Source organism: Pipistrellus kuhlii, unplaced genomic scaffold, assembly GCF_014108245.1.
Source record: "Pipistrellus kuhlii isolate mPipKuh1 unplaced genomic scaffold, mPipKuh1.p scaffold_m20_p_5, whole genome shotgun sequence".
Taxonomy (NCBI): Eukaryota; Metazoa; Chordata; class Mammalia; order Chiroptera; family Vespertilionidae; genus Pipistrellus; species Pipistrellus kuhlii.
Genome location: NW_023425551.1, coordinates 80438833 through 80462052, shown reverse-complemented (window position 1 = coordinate 80462052; position 23220 = coordinate 80438833). Strand labels below are relative to the sequence as shown.

General features: G+C 46.7%; 1 protein-coding gene across 4 annotated transcripts in view; it reads left to right on the top strand.

Annotated features, from left to right (window-relative positions):
* The first annotated feature begins 2146 nt into the window (after positions 1-2146).
* ZNF76 (zinc finger protein 76) overlaps positions 2147-23220 on the top strand; it is a 33129-nt gene continuing 12055 nt past the window's right edge. For 2 of the 4 annotated variants that reach the window (XM_036413305.2, XM_036413304.2), the window contains exons 1-2: positions 2155-2474; positions 21873-22036. In XM_036413305.2, the coding sequence (XP_036269198.1) occupies positions 21964-22036 (73 nt within the window). In that variant the 5' untranslated portion in view covers positions 2155-2474; positions 21873-21963. Of the gene's footprint in view, positions 2475-21872; positions 22037-23220 lie in introns of all 4 variants that reach the window. The other 2 variants (XM_036413303.2, XM_036413302.2) reach the window with 2 other exon arrangements.

Here is a 23220-nt window from a genome sequence, read left to right as displayed (position 1 = left end):
CAACCAACTGAGCCACACAGGCAGGGCTCCCAGAGTTTCTGTTAATTGTGTAATGGGAGAATGTATTAGCCAATCACATTAGGATCTGCAAGGAATGTGAGAAAGCACAGATGCATTTTTTATTATGAAAAAAGGTGGTAGGAGGACAAATTAAGACAACCTGAATTCTGTTCCCTCCTCTATTTCTAACCAGGAGTTGATGCTACAAGACAAGCTACTTATTCTCTGTGTATCTATGCAAAATAACTTGCTAAATGTCCACTGGAGTGGTCAGGCTGTTTATACAACAGGAGATATATATATAGGATTCATTACTCATCCTATATGATAAAACCCCAATATGCAAATTGACCAAACTATGGAATGAACAGTTGCTATGACACACTGACCACAAAGGGCAGATGCTCAACGCAGGAGCTGCTCCCTGGTGGTCAGTGTGCTCCCACAGGGGGAGTGCCGCTCAGCCAGAAGCCGGGCTCAGGGCAGCAGCGGTGGTGGGAGCCTCTCCCGCCTCCATTGCAGGCAGGTGGTAAAGAGTGAGGAGTCCTTGCCGAAACCGGTTTGGCTCAATGGATAGAGCCTCGGCTTGGGGACTGAAAGAGTGAGGAGTCCAGACTGTGAGAGGGATCCCCAGGGCTTAAGCTGGCAGGCGGACATCCCCCGAGGGGTCCCGGACTGTGAGAGGGCGCAGGCTGCTCTTAGGACCACCCCCTCCAGTGTATGATTTTCATGTACTGGGCCTCTAGTTATTGTCCTAATATATAAAAAGCCAGGGGCCATCATGGCTGAAACAACCGGACAGATGACTGAAAGCAGGCTGCGTGGGGTGAGGGACAACCAAACAAACGAAAACAGGCTGCATGGAGCAACATGGCCAGCAGGGGGAGCAGTAAGGAGCGACCAGGCTAGCAGAGGGGGCAGTTGGGGGCAACCAGGCCAGCAGGTGGGGGAAGTTAGGGGCGACCAGGCCAGCAGGCAGGTGAGCAGTTAGTAGAGGGTGCAGGCTAGCCTGAGGGTACCACCCCCCATGCACGAATTTCGTGCACTGGGCCTGCAGTATAAGAATAAGCCATCAGTTGTTACCCACTGCCCACCGAAACTGAGAGCCTAAGGAAACTGTGGCCCCAGTCCAGCCTCAGGAAATGTTGAGCGAAAACAAAGATGGGAAGAGGCAATGTCTAAAATGGAAGGAGGGGGCTTTCTGGTTAAGTTTTTCAGAGGGGAGAAGAGGAATAGGATGTCAGTGCCCCCACTGGCATGTTTAGCCACCATAAGCCGCAAGCTCAGTACTTGAATACTTCCCTTTCAATTTTTTAAGTGAAATTGTGATGTATTTGTTTTTTGGGGAAAGGGGAGTAGAGACAAAAGAAACTATCGATAGTTGAAGTCTAAAGGATAGAGATGGAAAAGTTTCTCACCTCATTCCTCCGGGCACTCAATTCCTCTCCTAAAAAGCAACCTCTACCAGTTCCCTATCTAACCCCTCTCCTTATTTAAATTTAACTTATTTAATTTTTTAAAACCAAAACATTACTCCCCTTTAATGTTCCCTTAGCTTTCTGAGCATACCCCAATCGTGGGAGGAGGGGAATAGTAAAAGGGCTCGGGTTCCTTCACCCCAAGCTAGGCTGCAGGGGGAGCAGCTGGTTTGAGGCTGGGGTGCGGTGAAGGGGGAATGAAAGTGACAGGACCCATCAGGGCGCCCTCCCTAAAGGGGCGAGTGCCTCCCGCTCCTCAGTGTCACCCTTTCCGGCAAGGAGCTCAGTACCTGCAACTGCTTCCGAGGGGCGCCGCTCGCAGGCGCAGGCTGTGCCCGCGGACGGCGCGCTGAAGCACTTCGGGTCATGAGGCGCGGCGACCTGGGCTGAGCCCGAGGCGCGGGTCCGAGGGCCCCCGCGCGGGCAGCGGCCCCGCGGAAACCGCTGCCCTCACAGGCTGCCCCTCCGGAGCCGCCTCCCAGCGCACCTGCCAGCCCGCCGGCCGCGCCGCTCCTCCCTTCCCGCCAAGTCTCAGTGGACGGAGTCCCCGGGCGCGACAGGTGGCGGCTCCTCATTGCCATAGCGACGACCGGTCCGCAGCCGGCCCGGCGCTGATCCGGGCGTCGTGACGTCACCACGCCCTCCCGGCGCCGGCGGAGGCCGTGCGTCACCCCGGCGGGGGCGGGGCTGCGAGGGGCACGGTTCGGAGCCGGCAGCCCGGGCTGCAGGGGCCCGGGAACCAGGATAGCTAGGACGGCGGCCGCGGCGACGGGGGCTCGGGGTGGACGTGCCCGGCATTTCGCATGCGGGTTCCGGGGCCAGTAGAGGCGCGCCGAGAGGAGAGGCGAGTGCGGCGGCCCTGGAACCTGGATCCCGCGCGAGGCAAGCTGCGCGCGGGCGGGCGGGCGATGGCGCAGGCGGGTTGCGGGGCCGGCGCTGGTGGCCGGGCCCGGTGCATGGCGGTCTGTCGGCGGAGTCGCCCTCGGGGGCTGTCAGGTTGGTGGCTCTGGGAAGAGAGGGTCCACCGCGCCCCAGTGGGAGGCCGGGCGGGCGCAGGGCCCCGGGAAGGTCCCGAGCCCATCGTGCCTACCTTCCTCCTGCGCTAGCCCGGCGGCCAAGCGGCTGGACGGCGGCCTGACCCTTCCCCACCCGGGTCCTGGCCCCCGGCCCCCGGCCCCCATCCCTCCCCTTCATTCCGCCTGCTGCGCCTCCCCCAGGACTCCCAAACCCCACCCCGTGACTGCGCCCGCTTCCACCTCCGTGGCCCCACACCCACCAACTGATCCTAACCTCACCAGGTAACCCTCAGTTCTCAGTCAGTGACTCTGACAACCTAGAAACTTGCCCAGCTCTGCGCAGGTTCCCACCAACTCACTGACCCCCTCAGTTTCACACAGAGATTCCCACGCCCCTCCTTGATGACCCCAAACCTTTTCAGTGACCCCACTGGTCCCGTGACCCCGCCCTTCCTACCGGGCTCTCCCACAATAGTGACTCTCAAGCCTACTTCAGTAGGTTCTCCCCTCCCCCCAGTCATCTAAAAACCTTCAGTACCTGATCAGCCTTTCTTTGCCTTGTTACCTCATGATCTTCATTCCATGTTCCCCTTCATCCTAAAGTCACCCCCACTGACATCCCTCTCGGCACCCAGCCCGCCGGTGTCGATCAGCACGTGACTTAAAAGTGCCCCAGCACCATGCTGGCGCCAGGGAGCTAGGGAGACGGATATGAAGGAGCAGTAGTTGGAGGCGTCGGAAGAATTCTGGATTGAGTGTGTGATCCCTGGCTCTGCCGCGGTTGTGCTTTCCGAGCCAGGGAGAAGCCCCTTCCTCACCCTGGACCTCAGCTTCTCCTCTGTGTTGTGATAAGGTTGGGTTCAAGGATCTCCGAGTTCATTTCCAGCTGTGAAATTCTGCAATCCTCAGTCAAGATAATCCTGGTTTGCAATCATTTTTGAGCCCTTCCCTAGGAGTTTACTCTTGTATCCTCACCCCAGGGTCCACCTGCTTTGTGGTCCTTATTGTCTCCCTCCCCTGACCCCTTACACTCTGAGCAGTCCATACCCATCCCTTGATCAGGCCCCATCCGTTAACATGCTTGCCACGCAGCATAGCAGAATGCTTCAGTCTAGGCGTGGATGTGATAAGAGACCTGAGTTCTGGTGTGACAGTGGCTATGGCATCTCAGGCATACCATTTACCCTCTGCACCCGCATCTCTGCTTCTGTTAAGTGAGGATAATAGTAGTGCCTGAGATAATGTGTCCAAACATTATCCTGAGATAATGTTTACCTTTCAACAACCTCATGAGATGGGTTATTATATCCACCACAATTTCCTACTTTGGTTTGTTTTGAGTTGATTTTAAATAAATGAAGAACCTGAAACTCAGATAAGTATCACAGCTGGGATTGGAAGCCAGTCTTCAAAGCCCATTTGCTCCGTTACCCCTCTACCCCTCGAGCCTTCAAACCTACCTAATTTTCTAGGTCACCTTCAGCCCCTGGTTTCTTATTTTATCATTCCTAAGCTCTATACCAACTCATTCCACAAAACCCAAGGTTTCTGTTACTTTTGCCCCATGGCTTTGTGATCTCGACACAGTGTTCATGATTGTTGACCCCACTTGCCCTGGGACCCCTGCACCTTAATACCTCTCTTCATTCTTTGTCCAGTTGTCACCCTAAGAGTGGTTGGAGCTCCTCACTTCATTATTTCACCCTAAAGTGTTTCCCACCTCATTGGCATTTTATCCCAGATCCTCTCATCCTATTACGTTCCTTACCGGAAGGAATTCATAGACTCTCATGCCCTCTAGCCCAGCAGTTTTTCCTCATATGATTTCTTCCTATTTTCAGTCTCTTCTAGTGTGGTAGTTGCATTCCTTCGGCCATCCTCAGCAATATCCTTTACCTAAAACCTTCATCTACTAGTACTTAGCTCTCATGTAGTGACTGCCTTCACCCAGCTTATAACCCTTTCATCTTAAGATCTTCCTTTTTACACTCTGTCCAATAAGCTGTGAAATCCTGCCTCTCAGATTCCCGGATCTCCTGGCATTTTCCTTTTTCATCAGTGATCTCTTTTTCAAACCCTAATCATCTATCACCTTTTCCCTCTCCCTGTGCCCCTGTCCCTTCTCAAGTATCCTCTTCATTTCCCTTATTTTTCTCCCAATTATCCTCACCTTACCGATCTTGATAACATTGATTATAATATAAACCTCTCTCCCATCCCAACTCTGCCTTCTTCCTCTGTCCTGTGCATCTAACGCTAGGACCACATGAACGACCCTGCCACTTAGCTCTCCTTCCTTCACACACAGCACTGTCCAAACCATTGGCCTCTTTGGCTTGTCCAAAGAACTACACAATTCTCTGGCAAGTTCTGATAATAGATCACCAAGATCACAGTCCTTTAGATAGCAACGAAATTCTTCTGAATCAATCTAACCTTGTGTCCTTGACCCACTCCCACGACCCTATCCTATTTATGAAACTGCTTGCTGTATATGCCTTCGGGGTAGAATGCTTTGAATGTCAGTTTCTGCCTTCATTAAATTAGCTCCATTGTTTTCCAAGCCCTGGGAGAACTTTCTTATCCTCTCCCACCGGAAGACTGGTGAGTAGCAAAATGTGACATTAAAGATTCACATCCAAAAGTCTATTCTGTGGGTCACCAAATTCCCAGGCCTCCTGTAATGTACTTACTGACTCCACAGCAATAAATATAGCAGAAGGCAAAACCCAGAGTTAAGAGAGGTAAACTCAGAGTCTACAACTTCCATGGGTTTATTTATTTATTTTTATTTTGCTTTTTTTTTTTTTTTTCTAATCCTCACCCAAGGATATGTTTCCCGTTGATTTTTAGAGAGTGGAAGGGAAAGGGAAAGACAGAGAGAAACATTGATATGAGAGAGACACATTTTATCGGCTGCCTCCTGCACGCCTCTCCTGCTCCCCATCCTCACCCCCCAACAATGGGATCAAGCCCACAACCCAGGCACAGGTCGATGTTCATGTTCAACCACTTGCTCTATTCTCCTGCCCTCAAACCTGCCTCGTTTTCTCTGGCTGGGATTAAATTAAAGAGTTTTTGCCTTAGGTTTTTTTCATCTTTCTTAGGGCACAGTACTTACTCTGCTTTGTATTTTTATTATTTGTGTGGTCATCTCACCCAGCCTCCCACCCCCACTGTGATTTCTTTGAGAAGAGAAACTGGTTTTCTTAACCTTTTGTCATCTAAATCCTGTCCCTCACATTTTCAGGTAGTCAGTAAATACTAGGCTGAATGAACACATTCAGAAATTTTACATCAGTACAAACAAGTGAAAACAGAAACAGCTTACATCTACATTCATTTGTAACTACGACAGCCCTCTCCCAAATCCTAACGGTGACAGTGGGCAGTTCTTTGATTTTAACAGTCTGGAATTTAGACATCTCTTTTTTTTAGTCATTGCTCCAGTGGGGGAATGTGATAAGTGCTTGTTTTTCCTGTATTCTGGTAAGATTAGCGATTGGGTTGACATACTTTCTAGAATACCGTGGTTACAAGGCCAGGGTCTGTCATATATAGACCAGTTCTTAAAACAAACAAAATAGCTAGATGAAATATTAGTGGGGATTTCAGAGACAGAATAGAAGAAAGCAAATTAACAAAATGTTGATAATTGTTGAAGTTGGGTAATGCATTCATGGGGTTCATTATACTATTCTTTCTACTATTGTGCATGTTTGAAATCCATAATATAATTGTTTTTTGTCATGTGTTTTTTTTTTAAAGGACAGCTAGATGAACAAATGAGTTTAGTACAGTTCCTTGGAAAACACCTCAAAGTAACTGAGCTGTTGCTGAGTCAGTACCATTATCTAGGTTAGTAGTATTTTTAGTCCTGGCCTGTCTTTGACCTCTTCTGATTGTGAGATACCAGGATGCTAAATTCAAAAATTAGCACCCTGCAGAAATCTGTACCTGATGGCCTGGGAATTGTAACATCCTGGCTACCTACACCTGTGGCTCCGGACCTTCTGAAGGTAATAGACTGGACTGGACTGGACTTAAAAAGAAGGAAAGGCAGTGGGGAAGGTGAAGGAGAGATTCGTTCAACTAGGTTCTTCTGGTCTAAAGCCTTTCTATTACTGGAAGATCCTAAAGGCATCGATGTTATTTATTCACTCATTCATTCTACAGAGGTCTGGTGGGTATCAGCTAGAGGATAGATGCTGTTCTCTGAGGGCACAGCACTAAATAAAACAAAGTTCCAGGACTTAGAGAGCTCACCTTTTGGGGAGTGGATGAGGGAGAGACAAGCAATAAATAAGTAAGGAAGGTATACATTGAGAAAATTAGACAGAGAAGGGAAATAGGGAATACCAGGAGTCATAGTATTACATTTAAAGTGGAGCAGTCAAAAAAGGTCTCACTAAAAAGCTAACATTTGAGCAAAGAACTGAAGGAAGTTAAGAAATGAGCTAAGTGTACTAGTAAATGTGGAGGGAATGTATTCCAGTCAGCGGGAATAGCAAGTGCAAAGGTCCTGAGGCAGGAGTGGGCCCAGTATATTTGAGAAACACGAGGATGCCATTGAGTATGGCTGTAATAGGGTAAGAGAGGAGATGGCAGGAGATGGAGGGATGGGAGTGGGTTAGTGACAGATAACATTGGGCTTCATCAGCACTGGATGTTATTGTGAACTGTGAATGAGGCGGTCATTAGAGGGTTCTAGGCAGATAAGAGGCAATAACTGACATAAAGATCATTCTCGCTGCTATGTTGAAAAGTGTAGGAGCGAGAGTGGGAGGAGGGAAACCGGTCAGGAGGCTACTGCAGTGGTCCAGGCAAAAGAAGTTGGTGGCTTGGACCCAAAGTAAAACAGTAAAGTGTGAAAAGTGGTTGGAGTCTGGATATATATTTTGAAAGAGGAGCCAACAGTATTTGCTGATAGAGTGGATACTGCATGTGAAAGAAATAGAGAGGTTGAGGATGGCTCCCTTATTTTTTGGCCTGAGCAACTAGAGAATGGGGTTCTCATTTAGTAAAAATCGGGGAGCCTGGGGGGGGAGGAGGTTGTGAGAAGGGGGAGATAAGGAATTCACTTTTGAACATGTCAAGTTTGAGGGTTTGTTTGTTTTTTAATATGGGGATATTGACCAAGCAGCTGGATTTACAAGTATGTTAGACGTGAGTAAATTCCTGCTCTCCTGGGAACTAAAAGAACACTGTTACTGGGGAAGAGACGAAGGAGTATGGCAGGGAAGGCGGTTCCGGTGTGAGGCGGCTCTGCCACTGTGGAGCCGTGTGAGCCTTTGGGATGCCTCTGCGGCTCTGGTCTCTGAATCTTTATCTGCAAAATGACTGCTTTAGACTAGGGTTGATGAAGTAGTGCTTAGAGTAAAGAGGGTACTACACCTGTAAGCTTGGGATTATTTAGTGCTGAGCCCTACATAAGGTGGTGGCGTTGGTGGTAGAACTCCTTCCCTCCAGTAAAATGCAGCGAGTCCCTACCTTGTGCTATGCTGGAACCAGGGCTATAATGGCATAGAGGATGCATCTGTGCCTTTAAGCCGCCTGGTGTAGCTTCACTGCCAAGTGCAGAGGGAAAGGGCTGGAGTCTGTCTGGTGTGACGTTAACTTGTTATTGACCTGGGGTGGAGAGGTGGGGAAACTGGCCATCCTAGTTGGGGCTGGGGAGGAGTTAGTGTGGTGGGCTCAGTTCCTTTCCTCATTCTGTCACTTAACACTTGCTCCTCTACTAGGAACTTCTCTTAAGGAGCTTGTAGTTCTAGAGTAGATGGAAGTCTTGGGAGTTCCCATTGGATTTAGTTCACAATAAGTGGCGCTGATTTAGAATTCAAATTTGAGCTAAAGCTCAGTTCTCAGTGTGACCTGTGAATCTGTGGGCACATTCTTTGTTAGGTGCTGATTGAGCTGAAATTCATGCTCTCCAGGGGCTTGAATTATAAGCAGTATAACAAATATTTCCCCCGAAAAGAGTCAAGTTTAAGAAAAACATATGGCAGGGTTACTCTCCTCACTGCGTCTGGTAGCACAGTCGCTCTGAGTGTTTACCCTGTGTCATTTAGATGTCAGTGTTTATATTGCAAAGAGAATCTCTGACAAGCTAAACAAGAGTATCTGGGACACAAATCCAAGGGCAGCTGAAGCCACTGTCTTTCACAGGTGGCATTAAACTACTGACAAAACCGCAGATGCCCCTTGCTCTGGCTGCTATCAGTGAAGGCATAGAAATGGGAGTGGCCATGTGAGGATGTCACTGTGCTGTGCAGTCAGCATCAGAAAGAGCTGCAGTGCTGGATGCTACATTCAGTGCCTCAGAGCACTGAGACTGTCTCAGCTGGACGTCCCAGTGCTGCTTCGGTGCCTCTGGGTACACATCCAGCTTGCCCTCCTAGCGGATTCATCTCTGAGCAGCCCAGGGTGACTTTTAGCTTGGTAGTGTTTCTCACTGCATGACTCTATTTGTTGGAAGTCCCTGCTGCTTTGGGACTTTGATAAAGCGTGAGACCCATGCAGTTAGGGGCCGAGGGACTGGGGCCCTTGGAGATTGTAGAACTGGGCCGAGGCTTGGATGTGGAGGGTGTGGCCACATTCTCTGGGTCTGAGATCGTCCTCTTAACAGGAAGTACTGTCCTGAGACCTTAAAAACAACGAGGCCCCCTGGCCAGGAGACCCAGTTGGTTGGAGCGCTATCCCATACACCAAAAAGGTTGTGGGTTCAATTCCTGGTCAGGGCACATACCTGGGTTGCAGGCTCGATCCCTGGTTGAGACGCACAAGGGAGGCAACTGATCCGATGTTTCTCTCCCCTTCCTCTCTAAAAAATCAGTGACCGTATCCTTCGGTGAAGGAAACTTTAAAAAATGGTGCGGGGGAAGGTAAACCCTTCTTAGCCACTATTCCCGCAGGACCCACCCTGGTGGCCAGGCTGGGACACTCGTGTTGAAGCCAGTGACTCCTCAGGTCCCTTATAGATTTGCTGTTGCCTCGCGCTCGGCTTGCTCAGTTCCAAATGACACTCCAGAATGGCATCCAGGAATTGTGAAGTCAAGTTTTCAGATGTGGTTTTGCTACAAATCTAACCTCATGGAATCTACCCTATGAGCACTGGACTAGCCATGCCTCACAGAGAATCATAGCTATTCCTGTAACCAACGAAGGGAATGCAGAGCATGCTTTTAGACTGTCTTCTTTTATTCATTTATTTTTATTTATCTTACATAGGCAATACATTCATGAGGCTTTTGTGTTGTTTTTTAAGTATGAAAGATACAGTTCTAGCTGGTTTGGCTCAGTGGATAGAGCGTCGACCTGCGGAATGAAGGGTCCCACGTTTGATTCTAGTCAAGGCCACATGCCTGGGTTGTGGGCTTGATCTCCAGTGTGGGGCATGCAGGAGGCAGCCAATCAATGATTCTCTTTCATCATTGATGTTTCTCTCCATCTCTCTCCCTTTCTTTCTGAAATCAATAAAAATATATTTAAAAAAAAAAAAAAAAAAAAGCAAGATACATAGTGAAAAGTCATCCTTCTCTTGTTTTGCCCCAGTCACTCAGCATTTCACGGGCAACCCTGCTTAATACTTTCTTAACATCTTTCCACAGATAGTTTTTTTATGCTCATGGGCACATACAAAATGCAGTTTTATATCTTGCATTTTTATTTAATATACAGGATGGGGCAAAAGTACGTTTATAGTTGTTTGTGTGGAAAATAATACAAGAATCCTACCTAATAAAAGAGTAATATGCAAATTAACCACTCCACCACACACCAGCCACACCCACAAGCCAATCAGAGCAAGTATACAAATATACCCAACCAAGATGGCTATAGCCACAGAGAGTAGGAGGAGGCTTGGGTTTCCCCGGCAATAGAGGAAGCCAAGCTTTCCACCTGCCCTTGCCAGCCTAGACCTCCACTCAAGGCTACAAAATTTCAATTGTAGAAGGTAAATAAATTCCAAGTACCAGGGCCTCTGCTTGGGTTGATAGGGGGCATGACCAACCTGAAAACCACCACAGATCCCTCGCTCAGGCCACCCACGCCCCAAGGGAACCCCCACCCTGATCCGGGACACCCTTCATTGCAAACCAGCTGGCCCCCACCATGCACCAGGCCTCTATCCTATCTAATAAAAGAGTAATATGCAGATTGACATTCACTCCAACACACAATAGCTCCCCATGTGGACACAAGATGGCCACCACAAGATGGCCAGCATGGGAGGACAGTTGGGAGGCACCAGGCCTGCAAGGAAGGGCAATTGGAGGTGATCAACCCTGCAGGGGAGGGCAGTTAGGGGTGACCAGGCCAGCAGAGGAGGGAATTTGGGGGCAAACAGGCTGGCAGGGAGCAGTTAGACATCAATCAGGCTGGCAGGGGAGTGGTTAGGGGGTGATCAGGCTGGCAGGCAGAAGTGGTTAGGGGTAATCAGGAAGGCAGGCAGGCAAGCAGTTGGGAGCCAGCAGTCCTGGATTGTGAGAGGGATGTCCCAGATTGGAGAGGGTGCAGGCTGGACTGAGGGACACCCCTCCTTTCCCCGCTCCCCCCCACCCCCGGCCCGTGCACGAATTTTGTGCATTGGGCCTCTAGTTAATAAATAATAATACAAGAATAAATTGTTTCGTGTACTCACAACTCTAACCCTACTTTTGTCCAGCCCTGTATTATAGTTTTTCATGTCGGTATGTTAAGAACTCGCTTGTTTACTAATGTCTACTTAGTAAAGAAGTCCTGTATTTCTAGAGACCCAAGGCAGCCCTGCCCTGGTCTCCTGTTGCTTCTTTTATTTATGCTATTTCTAATTTTTCGTTGTTGTTATTGCATACAAGGATGCCATGGGTAACCTTGAATTAGACCTGAAGTGCTGGGTCAGATGGTGTATATTGCTAATTTTGATTGATACGGCAAATGGCTCCACGTAGAGCTTGCACCCGTGTGTACTCCCAGGAACAATGTACAATGGGCCTGCTTCCCTTTGGCGTCAGGAACTTCGGTTTGAGCAGGAATGTACGAGTGTGCACTCCCTCCCCGGAGCATGCCCCTGACTTTCTTCCCCGCAGGCACGTCTCCTGGATGCTGAGGATCCCCACGCTTGCAGCCAGGGAAGCAGTGGGCAGTGGCAGCTCATCCAAGGCTCACTCCCTGAACCTGTCCCAACGCCCCCGTTCTCTGACTTCCAGGGAGCTAACAGCAGCCCACCTCAGCTCATGCCAGCTCTCCTGTTGCTCCTTCTATTCTAAATCCTTCCTGCTCCTTGTCCCGGCTTTAATACACAGATTCTCCCCGTCAAAAGGAATATTATCGATTACCTAGAGATTAGGGTAGAGTACTGAATCGTGGAGCCCTACTATGACACTCGGTTCCAGAAGACACACAGCACAACAGTCTAGTTTGAAGAACATTGCATTTAAAAATATATTCAAAAAAGGTAGCTGGGCCTTCGGTGGTTAGAAAAAAGGAAGAAAAATTCCAAAGGAATTCATTCCTGACCTCAGCACTTACTCTAGCATGCATTAGAGGAAGAACAGATACCTTTCTTTGCAGTACAGTACCTAGGAGGGATGAGGTGCACGTAATAATAGAGGCTGTGGGGAGAGTAAAGGAAAATCTTAGGGAGGAGCAGGCAACCAAGCAAATGGGTCCCGTGTCCACTGGAGAATTACCTCAGCTCAATGCTGCTATCTGTTCATTTCAGCAACCTTATTTTTTCAAAGATCACACCCCTTTGAGCACAACTGTTCGTCTGTTCTTGGCCTCTTCTACCATCATCTCACTTGGAGTTAAGGTTTCTGTGAGCTGATGTCTTTTTTCACTTAGCACTAATTTGTTAGCCTTTCTCCATTAATCCAGATGGCTCGTGGTTCTTGACTAAAATGTTTAAACAAGCATACTTGTCCAGATAGCTCTTGTTTTCTGTGGCCTCCTTTTGTGGATGAATAATGAAGATGAGGTTATTAGCTCTCAGATGCAGAACTTCCCCAGTGGGCTCGGCACTGACACACTGCCCTCTGGGGAGTCTGTAGTGCCCTCAGCATTGCCAACATCCATGGTTGGAATTTTTTTATTAATAGACTTTATTTCTTAGAGCAGTTTAAAGTATTCAGAAAATTGAACAAAGTACAGAGTATTCCCATATACTTCCCCCACCTCAGTTCCCAGTTTCTCCTATTTTAAGCAGACCTTAGAGATATTTCAGGTTCAGTTCCAGACCCCCACACAGTAAAGCAAATGTTGCAGTAAAGTGAGTCATAGAAGTTTTTTTTGTTTGTTTGTTTCTCTATGCATATAAAAGTTATGTTTATACTGCAGTCTATAAGCGAGCATTAGCATTATGTGTAAAAAAGCAGTGTACATAACTAATAACTGCTCCCTATTATCTGAGCCTTCAGCAATCATACTAGTCATAATCGTTTTGCTGGTGGAGGGTTGTGCCTCCGTGCCGATGTCTGCTGACCGAACAGGGTAGCAGTGGCTGAAGGGTGCCGTGTCTGCAGCAGTTACTTAAAATCAGACAATGAAGTTGGCAGCATGGATTGACTCTTCCTTTCACGACTGATTCTCTGTAGCATGTGCTGCTGTTTGATAGCATTTTACCCGCAGTAGAACTTTCCAAATTGGAGCCAGTCCTCTCAACTCTGATTTATCAACTAAGTTTGTGTAACATTCTAAATCCTTTGTTGTCATTTCAACAGTCTTCCCAGCATCTTCACCAAAGTATTTCAATAGATTCTATCTCAAGAAACCACTTTCTTTGTTCACCGGTAAGACTCCTCACCTGTAAGTTTTATCACGAGATCCAGCCACTCGGTCAGATCTTCAGACTCCACTTCTAGCTCTAGTTCTCTTGCTGTTTCCATCACGTCTGCAGTTACTTCCTCCACAAAACCCTGAGCCCCTCCAAGTCATCCATGAGGGTTGGAATCAACTTCTTCCAAAATCCTGTTAACATTTACTCAGTGAATTACCACAAACCTTCCATTTTTTAAAAAGTGGTATTTGTGAAGCACAATAACACAAGGTGTGCCTGTATTAACATCTTGCATTGGTGCCGTTATCTGCTACAATTGATGAACCAGTGTTGGTCATTATTAACTAACGTCCATAGTGTATATTATGATTCACTGTGTTGTACATTCTGTGGGCTGTGAGAATTGCATGCCAGGTGCCCAGCATTGCAGTGTCACACGGAACAGCTTCACTGCCCTAAAAGTGCCCTGTGCTCCACCTGTTCATCCCTCCTCTCCTCCCTCTGCCCCCTTGGCAGCCACTGGTATTTTCACTGTCTCTATAGTTTTGCCTTTTCTAGAATGCCATATAGTTGAACTCATATTGTATGTAGTCTTTTCAGATTGGCTCCCTTCACTTAGCAAAATGCATTTAGGGTTCCTGTGTGTCTTTTTATGACTAGGCTCATTTCTTTTTACCACTGAATAATATTCCATTGTATAGATGTACCACAGTTTATTTATTAAAAGGCACTCTTGGGCGCTTCCCATTTTTGGCAGTTATGAACACAAGTTTTCAACGCATTTGGGTAAATTAGGACTAGGATTGTTGGATCATTTGGGAAGGATATTGTTAGCTTCGTAAGAAACGGCCAAACTGTCTTCCAGAGCACCATCTTGCACTCCCACCAGTTATAAGTAAGAGTTTCTGTTCCTCCACATACTTGCCAGCATTTGGTGGTGTCAGTGTTTTGGATTTTGGCCATTCTAATATGGTGTAGTAGTATCTTATTGTCTATTGGATGTTAATACTTTTACTTTGAGTTTTGGTAATTTAATAAGTAAAATATAGTCATGTTATTCTTTCTTAGTGGTTTTTTTTGGGGGGGGGTTGTTTGTTGTTGTTTTTTGTTTTGTTTTGTTTTTTCATTTCATATTGTGGCCTTATTTGTCCAGTGGGAACTTGATATTATTCTTAAAGGTTTGTTATGTGTCTGCATGTATTTTTTCCACCCAATTTTTAAAATTGTGGCAAAATACACATAATGTAAAATTTGTCAGCTTAATTAAATTTTGTTGTTGTTAATCCTCACCTGAGGATATTTTTCATTGATTTTTAGAGAGAGTGGAAGGGAGGGAGGGTGGAGGAGGGAAAGGGTGATTCGGATTCGAGAGTGCCTCCAGCACTCACCCCAACAGGGGCAAGGGATCAGACCTGCAGCCCAAGTATGCACCTTGGTCGGGAATGGAACACTGGAACCCTTCAGTTCAAGGGCACACGCTGTAACCACTGAACCACAACTGCCAGGGCATCTTAGCCATTTTTCCCCCCCCCTTAAATACATGTTTTTATCGATTTTATACAAAGGGAGAGAGAGATAGAAACATCTATGAGAGAGAAACACCCATCGGCTGCCTTGCACACCTCATGCTGGCGATCAAGCCCACAAACTGGGCATGTGCCCTGACTGGGAATCCAAGTGGCCACCTCTTGGGTGCATGGGATGACCCTCAACCAACTGAGCCACACTGGCCAGGCGCTCTTACCCATTTTTAAGTGTACAGTTCAGTTGCATGTGTTTTTAATATCATGTCTTATAGTTTATTTCTTTAATATTGCCTCTTAATGTTTTTTTAAACTAACTCTTCTTTTGACTTGATTTTTTTTTTCTTGTTGTTGCCTTCTCTTCCTTGTAAGGATCTGGATATTGTTCCATTTTAATGAAGTAAATGTAATCGTTCCGCCACAGGGCGATGGTTCTAACTAGCTGTGACAGTCTGTCTGTCCTGCTGGTGAGGGCGGGCTCCACTTCCAATCGCCCTTCCGCAGCCAGCAGTCGCCTCACGCCGACACCAGACACAGTCCCGGTGGCACTTCGTCAGAGCTGTACCAACCGGACTACAGCCTGCAGTCCTTCTAGTTATGGGTACTCGGAACATGGAGCTTGTCCTTGTATAACGCAAGTGCTTAGGAAAACCCTTCCTCCTGGACTCTTCTTCTCATGGACAAAAGTGGGTTTGAAACTCAGCTACGATTGGGTGTTTACAAATCAAGGTATTAAAATTCACTTAGACATATGGCTGACAATTAGATTTTTAAGTTATCTGCTTTAGTTTAAATGAATTCTGTTCTGCAGTAAAGGGGTCTGCATTTTCACTGTCCTTTTGAAATTAAAAACAATTCTTTTGCCTAATTACTTCTTTTGCTGTGACTAATTCAAATCTGTAAAACTGTAGTAGCCAAATAGGAACCATACTAAAAAGTGATTTGGGCTTTTAACATCAGTGTGTGTGCATTGCAGCCTTTTTCTATAATAACACATATGAATAATTTACTACAGCTCTTCCAGATCTGCTTCTCATTTGCCCCTTGACTCTTGGCCTTTATCCCTCCCAACTTAATACCATGTTGTCCTCTCTGAGAAGTTTTCTATATTCCCAAATGAGGAATTTCATGAGTGAAGATTAAGTCACTTTTTTTTTTTTTTCTTCTTCTAAATACAGTTGCCCTCCGGGCTGGCTGAGACAGTACAGAAAGCCTGTTGTGAATGCCAGGCATTGCTGGTGGCAGGAAGTGATGGAGGAGAGAGCAGGTTGAGGTCCAGGAGGAGCCCAGCGTGTGTGTGGATCCTGTTATCTCTGAACCGGGATGGATGGGTCAGAGACAAACACATGGCTACTCTACTTTCTCTTCTCTGAGGCCCCGGATTTTTCTGCTTCAGGCAGTTTAAGCACATTTTGTTTCATAGAGAGCCCTAAAGATCTAAAAAGAGCCTGAAGTATCTAAAAAGTTTCTAAATGTTATTTTTCCCCAATAAATGTCATTTATGTTTTTACATTGGAAAGTATTTCTATATGGGGTGGGTTTATAGTTGTTCGTCTGGAAATAATACCATAATTAATAAATAATAATACAAGAACAAACTCCATGTTTCGAGTACTCATAACTATAAACCTATTTTTTCGGCCTCCCCCCTTCTCCCCCATCCCCCGTCCCCCTATTATGAATCCATAGGGCTATTTCCTGCCTCAGAGTCAACAGTAGGTTAAGCTCATTTAAAAATACAACGAACAGCCCTAACTGGTTTGGCTCAGTGGATAGAGTGTCGACCCATGGACTGAAGGGTCTTGGGTTCGAGTCTAGTCAAGGGCATGTTGCCTGGGTTGCAGGCTTGCTACCCAGGGCTGCGGGAGGCAGCCAATCGGATGTGTCTCTCTCACATTGATCTACTCTCTCTGTGTCTCTCCCCTCTCTTCCACTCTTTCTAAAAATGAATGAAAAATTCATTTGTTAATCCTCCTTGGGTGAGGATTAACAAAAAATAACAATTAGCAATAAACTAAAACTGCACTTGCTGCTGCTTCTGGGAGAGTCATCCCTACCTTTTGTCATGGCTCTTACCCCCTTGTCCTCCCCCAGTCTATCTCTCCCCTCTCAGCTCAGGTCGTGGGGGAGCTGGTAAACCCTAACCCTCCACAGACAAACAGAGCAGCTCCCCTGCTCCCCCTCGCCCTTCCTCAGAGGCCACCAGAGTTATGAATCTAAAATGTTAAGTGCAGCCCTGACTGGTTTGGCTCAGTGGATAGAGCGTCGGCCTGCGGACTGAAGGGTCCTGGGTCCTATTTTGGTCGGAGGCACAAGCCCAGGTTCCAGGCTTCATCCCCAGTAGGGGCATGCAGGAGGCAGCCAATCAGTGATTCTCATCATTAATGTTTCTATCTCTCTCTGTCTCTTCCTTCCTCTCTGAAATCAATAAAACATATTTTAAAAAATAAATAAATAAAATGTCAAGTGCAGGCAGGAACTGCTCACACACAGCCATCTGAGGCCTCTCTTTGACTGTCAGTCTCACTGTTGTTAGTTTAGTACCGACCCATTAGGATTCAGAGAAAACAACTTGATGAAATAAAGGAAGAGAAGTGGCGATCAGACACTTGGACATGCCGGCAGCCAGGAAGCACCTCCGCCAGGCTCTGTTGGAAGGCAGCTTCAGACATCGGGAAAGGTCAGAAAGCCAGAGTGGGCTGTTTTAAAGGTTTATAATCATGGCGGGGAACCTTTTTCCTGCCAAGGGCCATTTGTATGTTTACAACATCATTCTTGGGACATACAAATTTATCAACCTAAAAATTAGTCTTCTATCTCTGGTAAAACATTAACTCACCCCTAATCCCTTGGCAGGGCCAGACCAAATGATTTCTTGGGCCTTATACCGCCTTTGGGTCAGACATTCCCCACCCCAGTTTTGTATTAGGAAGCTTAAGGAGGAAAATTGAATATTTAGCCTGGACATGAGAACATGTAAAGGAGTGGAGATTTCTTTGCTTTGAGTCTGAGAATACTCAGGGAAATGTGGCTCAGCTATTCCCTCTTTCCATTATGGCAGGTTTCAGTTGTAGTGGATGAGATGAAAGTTAAACAATATTCTAGCGTTTTGAGTGCTGACATTGTGTCACAGTGAATTGGCAGAAGGAAGAAATACACCAGATATTGAGAGGTATGGGGCCAGCCTGCCTGGCTTTGAATCCTGGCTGCAGCTATGGAAACTTGGACAAATTACTTCACCTCCAAGCCTCAGTCACCTCATCTGTAAAATGGGGAAAATGTACTTACATCCTCATAGGATTATTTTTAAGATTAGAAAGAAGATGCCGGGACCGGTTTGGCTCAGTGGATAGAGCGTCGGCCTGCGGACTGAAAGGTCCCAGGTTCGATTCCGGGCAAGGGCATGTACCTGGTTGCGGGCACATCCCCAGTGGGGGTGTGCAAGAGGCAGCTGATCGATGATTCTCTCTCATCGATGTTTCTAACTCTCTATCCCTCTCTCTTCCTCTCTGTGAATAAATCAATAAAATATATTTAAAAAAAAAAAAAATTAGAAAGAAGAGTTGCCCAAGATGGTTTGGCTCAGTTGGTTGAACATTATCCCATGCACCAAAAGATCGCCAGTTCGATTCCTGGTCAGGGCACATGCTCATTTTTCAGGCTCAGTCCCCAGTCAGGATGTGTGCAGGAAGCAGCCGATTGATAATTCTCACATTGATATCTCTCTCTCTCTCTCTCTCTCTCTCTCTCTCTCTCTCTCTCTCTCTCTCTCTCTTTCCCTCCCTCTCTTCCTCTCCTTTCCTCTTTCTTTAAAATCAATAAAAACATTTTTTTAAAACGAATAAAAGAGTTAATGTAGGTAAAGTGCTTTGAACAGTGGCAGGCACTTATAAGGGCTATGTATTTCATAAATATAAACCAGCCTGAGCCATAGAAAGGATTTCAGGATCATCTGGAGCAGTGCTTCATTTTACAGATTAGGTGGCTGTCACGGGAGGTAGAATCAAGATTAGAAGCCATTTCTGCAGACTAGTCCTGGGCTGTTGCCACTCTTTTGGGGTATGTTTTAGAAATACCCACTGCTTCAAAGGCATTTCCCTTTAGGCTCCTCTCCCATCCCCCCCTTGGGAGCACATATTTCCAAAGTACTTCCTCTGTCCCAGCACTGTGCTAACAAACGTGATCTCATTTAGTTCTTAAAAAAGCATGTAAAGAAGGTTTCATTATTGTTCACCCCATACCCTTCCCCCCCCCCCCCCATTTTTTGTTACTCTCACCCAAGGATATTTTTCCCATTGATTTTTTTTTTTTTTTAAGAGAGAGTGAAAGGAGGGGAAGAGGAAGAGAGAAACATCAATGTGTGAGAGAGAGATCAATTGGTTGCCTCCTGCATACGCCCCCACCGAGACCGGGGATCAAACCTGTGCCCTTGACCAGAATCAAACCCAAGAACCTTCGGTGCTCAGTGATGCTCCAACCACTGAGCCACCGGCCGGGGCTATCCCCTTTTTACAAGTGCCATCTGAGGCTCAGAGAAGTTCAGCTGCCCAAGAGCACACCGTTTCAAAGAGGTAGAATCCAGACTATCTCACTGCAGGGCTTGTGTCCTTAACCACACTATGAATTTTCCTCAAAAAGTCCCAATAAAATAGAGATGAGCTCAGTTAAACCACCATTGCTGCAGCAGCTGTAGGTCCCTGCCAGACAGATTTGAGGTCATTTTGTAATCCCTTTCAACTGATAGTCTGCTTTATTTCAGACCTAGTCTCTCACGTGTTTTCTTGTTTCGGACAATTTCCCTCCCTGGTAAAGAGCATGAAAGTTGAGGATCATGGAGCAGACTAAGAGAGGCCAGGCAGAGCTTTCTTCCATAGGAGTGGGACTCTGTGGGAGTTAGCAGGGTCTGGGCCAGGTTGGGATCACTGCTGGGGTCCCAGCAAACCAGAAGATGGGTCAGATGTCAGAATTCCAACCTAGACCCATTGTTCTTTTTGTTGTTAATACTCAACCAGAGGATATTTTTTTCCATTGATTCTCAGAGAGAGTGGAAGTGGGGGAGGAGGGAGAGAGAGAGATTAACATTGATGGTTGATTGCCTTCTGCAGGCATCCCTAATGGGGCTGGGGAACATGCTACCAAGGTGTGCGCCCTTGCCCGGGGATCGAATCTGCAGTCCCAAGGTGTGGGCCAGCATTCTAACCACTGACCCAAACCAGCTAGGGCTACCGTTAATCCCTGTAAGATTTATGACAGTCTTGGACTCCGCCCACTTCAGAAAAATGCTCAAGTTCACACACTGTTTTTAGGTAGTTTCAGGGTTCATAAACCCCCAGTTTAAAACCTCTGCTGGGCAGCATAGTAGAGTACTTAAGAACCAGATAGCCTGGGTTCAAGTCTTCCTCTCCCACTTCTTAGTTGTGTAACCTTGAACAAGTTCCTTAATGTGTTAAGCTTCAATTTCCTCTATTGTAAAATGAGGATAATAGGATTGTTGTGAGGATTAAATGAGTTACTTGTAAAATGCTTAGTACACGGTTAGTTCTATAGAGGTATTCATTATTAATGGTAATAGTATTGCTATCCCTGGAGCTTAGCCCATTCTGTAAGTGTTTATGGACAGAATGAATGAATTATCCTACTGGAGATGCCAAGTCTAGGGTAAAGAATCCCAACCAGTGTGTCCCAAATGGACTATAGTTATGTTTAGAAGTTGATCCATTCAGCCCTTGGGGCTACCAAAGTCCCAGCTGTTGTTGCTTCTGGCTTCAGGCAGCAATATCCACAGTGTAGCATGCAAATATCCTCTGGGTGCTCTGACGTGGACACAGTTTGGGCAGCACTGATGAGAAGAAGATCAGCTGGTGGGTAGTGAGGATCAAGTAGCCCACCTAGATTCCAAGCCCAGGGGAATTGGTTGGGTGTGTGGCAAAGAGAACCTTAACCACTGAACCATAAGAAGAAGCTTCACAAGTGTGGGCTCTCCAGCCCCAGTCGGCTCCACGCCATGGCACATGCAGAGGAAGTCTGCCAGCTGGAGGCTCCAGTCCTTGCATACAAGGACCCTGTGAGTCACTCCGCAGGGATTTGTAGAGAGCCCACAGCGACCCAGACACAGGCTGCAGCCCAGAGTCCTGTGGGCAGAGGATGTCAGAGGTGTGGTAAGTGTAGAGTAGGTGAACGAGTGCGAGTGCTGGGAAGCGCCAGTGCCCCGGGCTGCAGGGACTTCGAGAGACCAGCCTTGTTTACAAGGTGGATTATGAGGAAGCCTTTGAAGAGTTTTGATCAAGGCAGTGGTAAATTTAGATTTGTACTTTTTGTTAAGTCATCCTAACAAAAAATTACACAATGAATAGGAAACAGGGAAGAGTTTGAGGACATAAGTTAGAAACTTACAGTATTCTAGAGCCCGCTGCACGAAATTCATGCATGGCGGGGGGGGCGGGGGGTAATTTATCAGTTAAACCTCAAGTCCATGAAATTGAGTTTGTTTTATTGTTTGAGTTTCTTTTTAAATATATTTCTATTGGCTTTTAGAGAGAAAAGCCTTTAGTGAGGCTCCCTATAAGGAGAGCAAGTTTAAAAGTGGATTTTGATCATTGAAATCTTAATTTACAACCAATTTGACTGTCATGCTTCTCTTTTATACTTAAATTTTAGAATTCTTTATTTTTTTCCAAATCTTTTTTGTTGAGAGTATTACAGATGTCCCCCACATTAACCCCTCTTCACCTGGTTCCCACCCTACCCCACCCCAGGCATTCACCATCCTTTTGTCTGTGTCCTTAAGTAAGATCTTTGGTTAATCTTTCCTCGTTCCCCCTCTCCCCTTCCCTCAGATTCATCAGTCTGTTCCATGTTTCATGCCTCTAATTCTATTTTATTCACTAGTCTATTTTGTTCATTAGATTTCTTATTCATTTATTTTTATTTTTAGAATTCTTAAATGTGTATATTTTTAACCCACTTCATAAAAACGAGCATAGTTACCTACTTTGAGGAATTTGTCTCTTTCCTCCTGGCTGCCTGCATTCACTCTTGCCCTGTGCATCCTGGCAGCTTAGGAGCATTGTAACTAATGTGAAACTGTCCCTTTCCTCAGGTTTGTGACCCAGGAGGAACCCCTGACCTCAGCTGTGGCTCGGGCTGGCAGAAGCCAACTTCATGTCTGAGCGCACGAGCAGCAGTTTGCCATGGAGAGCTTGGGGCTGCAGACAGTCACCCTCAGTGATGGGACAACGGCCTACGTCCAGCAAGCGGTCAAAGGTGAGTGTTTCTAGGGACCTCAGAATCCCCGTCCTCCAGATTCTGGAGAGGAGCGTCCCCTTCCATGAGTCTTCCCTGCCTCCCACCCACTTGCCACAACTCGCTCTGCGTGAGAATCTCTTGAGGTAACCCTTTCCAATAAAATGCCATCTAAGCAGCTAGAAAATCAGGCCAGACCAGCGTAGGAGCCAAGACTTCTGAAAGCAGAATTCCTTATGTGTGGTGAGTAGTTCGTAACTCCTCCTGGAATAGATGAACACAGTGCTGATTTTGACTTCCTGCTTTTCAAATACTCCCTATGCAGTTGGTCAGACTTTCCAGCAAGTTTAAGCACTCAAACTATCTACTGAGCAACTGCCATGCACAAGATTCTCTTCCGGGTCCCGAGAGGGAGACCCAAGATAGACCCACCGGCGTCACCAGAAACAAAAATGCACGGCACACAGTTAAGTCTGAATTTCAGAAGAAACAATAAATAATTTTGTAGTATAAGTCTGTCCCAAATATTACATGGGATAGACATGTGTAAGCATGGGACTAAATGCTAACAATAATAAAATAAAAACACTAACTACTAAAAAAAATTCATTGTATGTTTGAAATTCAGATTTACCTAAAATTCATATTCCCTAGGATAGGGGTGTCGAACTCAATCAGAGAAGGGGCCAAAATCTAAAATCCAGCCTAAATCGCGGGCTGAATGGTTTACTGAACAGTCATAAACTGTCATTGTGATGGAAACGCAGCGGAGTGCAGTGATGACAGCGCGGTGCGGGCCACATTGCAAGGCCTGGCGGGACGGATTTGGCCCGCAGGCCTTGTGTTTGACACATGTGCCCTAGGATCAAGGTGAGGTGGCCTCGGAACAGAGTGTAGTTGAAGGGTTAGGCCTCGGCCAGGGACACTTCCCTCTCCACAGGCTCCTTCCGGCCTCAGACACGCCAGATGGCACCTCGTCTCCCTCGGACAGCGCTGGCAAAGCCTGTCTCATGCCTCGTCTTTATCTTCCTGTTCTGGGTCTGAGCGTGGCCGTCCTCACAACTGCATCATCTCCTCAACATCGCACTCCCTCACTGCAGCACGTTGTCAAATGTATTTCGGTTCCAAAACTTACAGACAATTTGTTTGTTGCTTTCATTTTAATTGTCTGCTTCTTGATGATGACAGAGACCCCTTAATCTCAT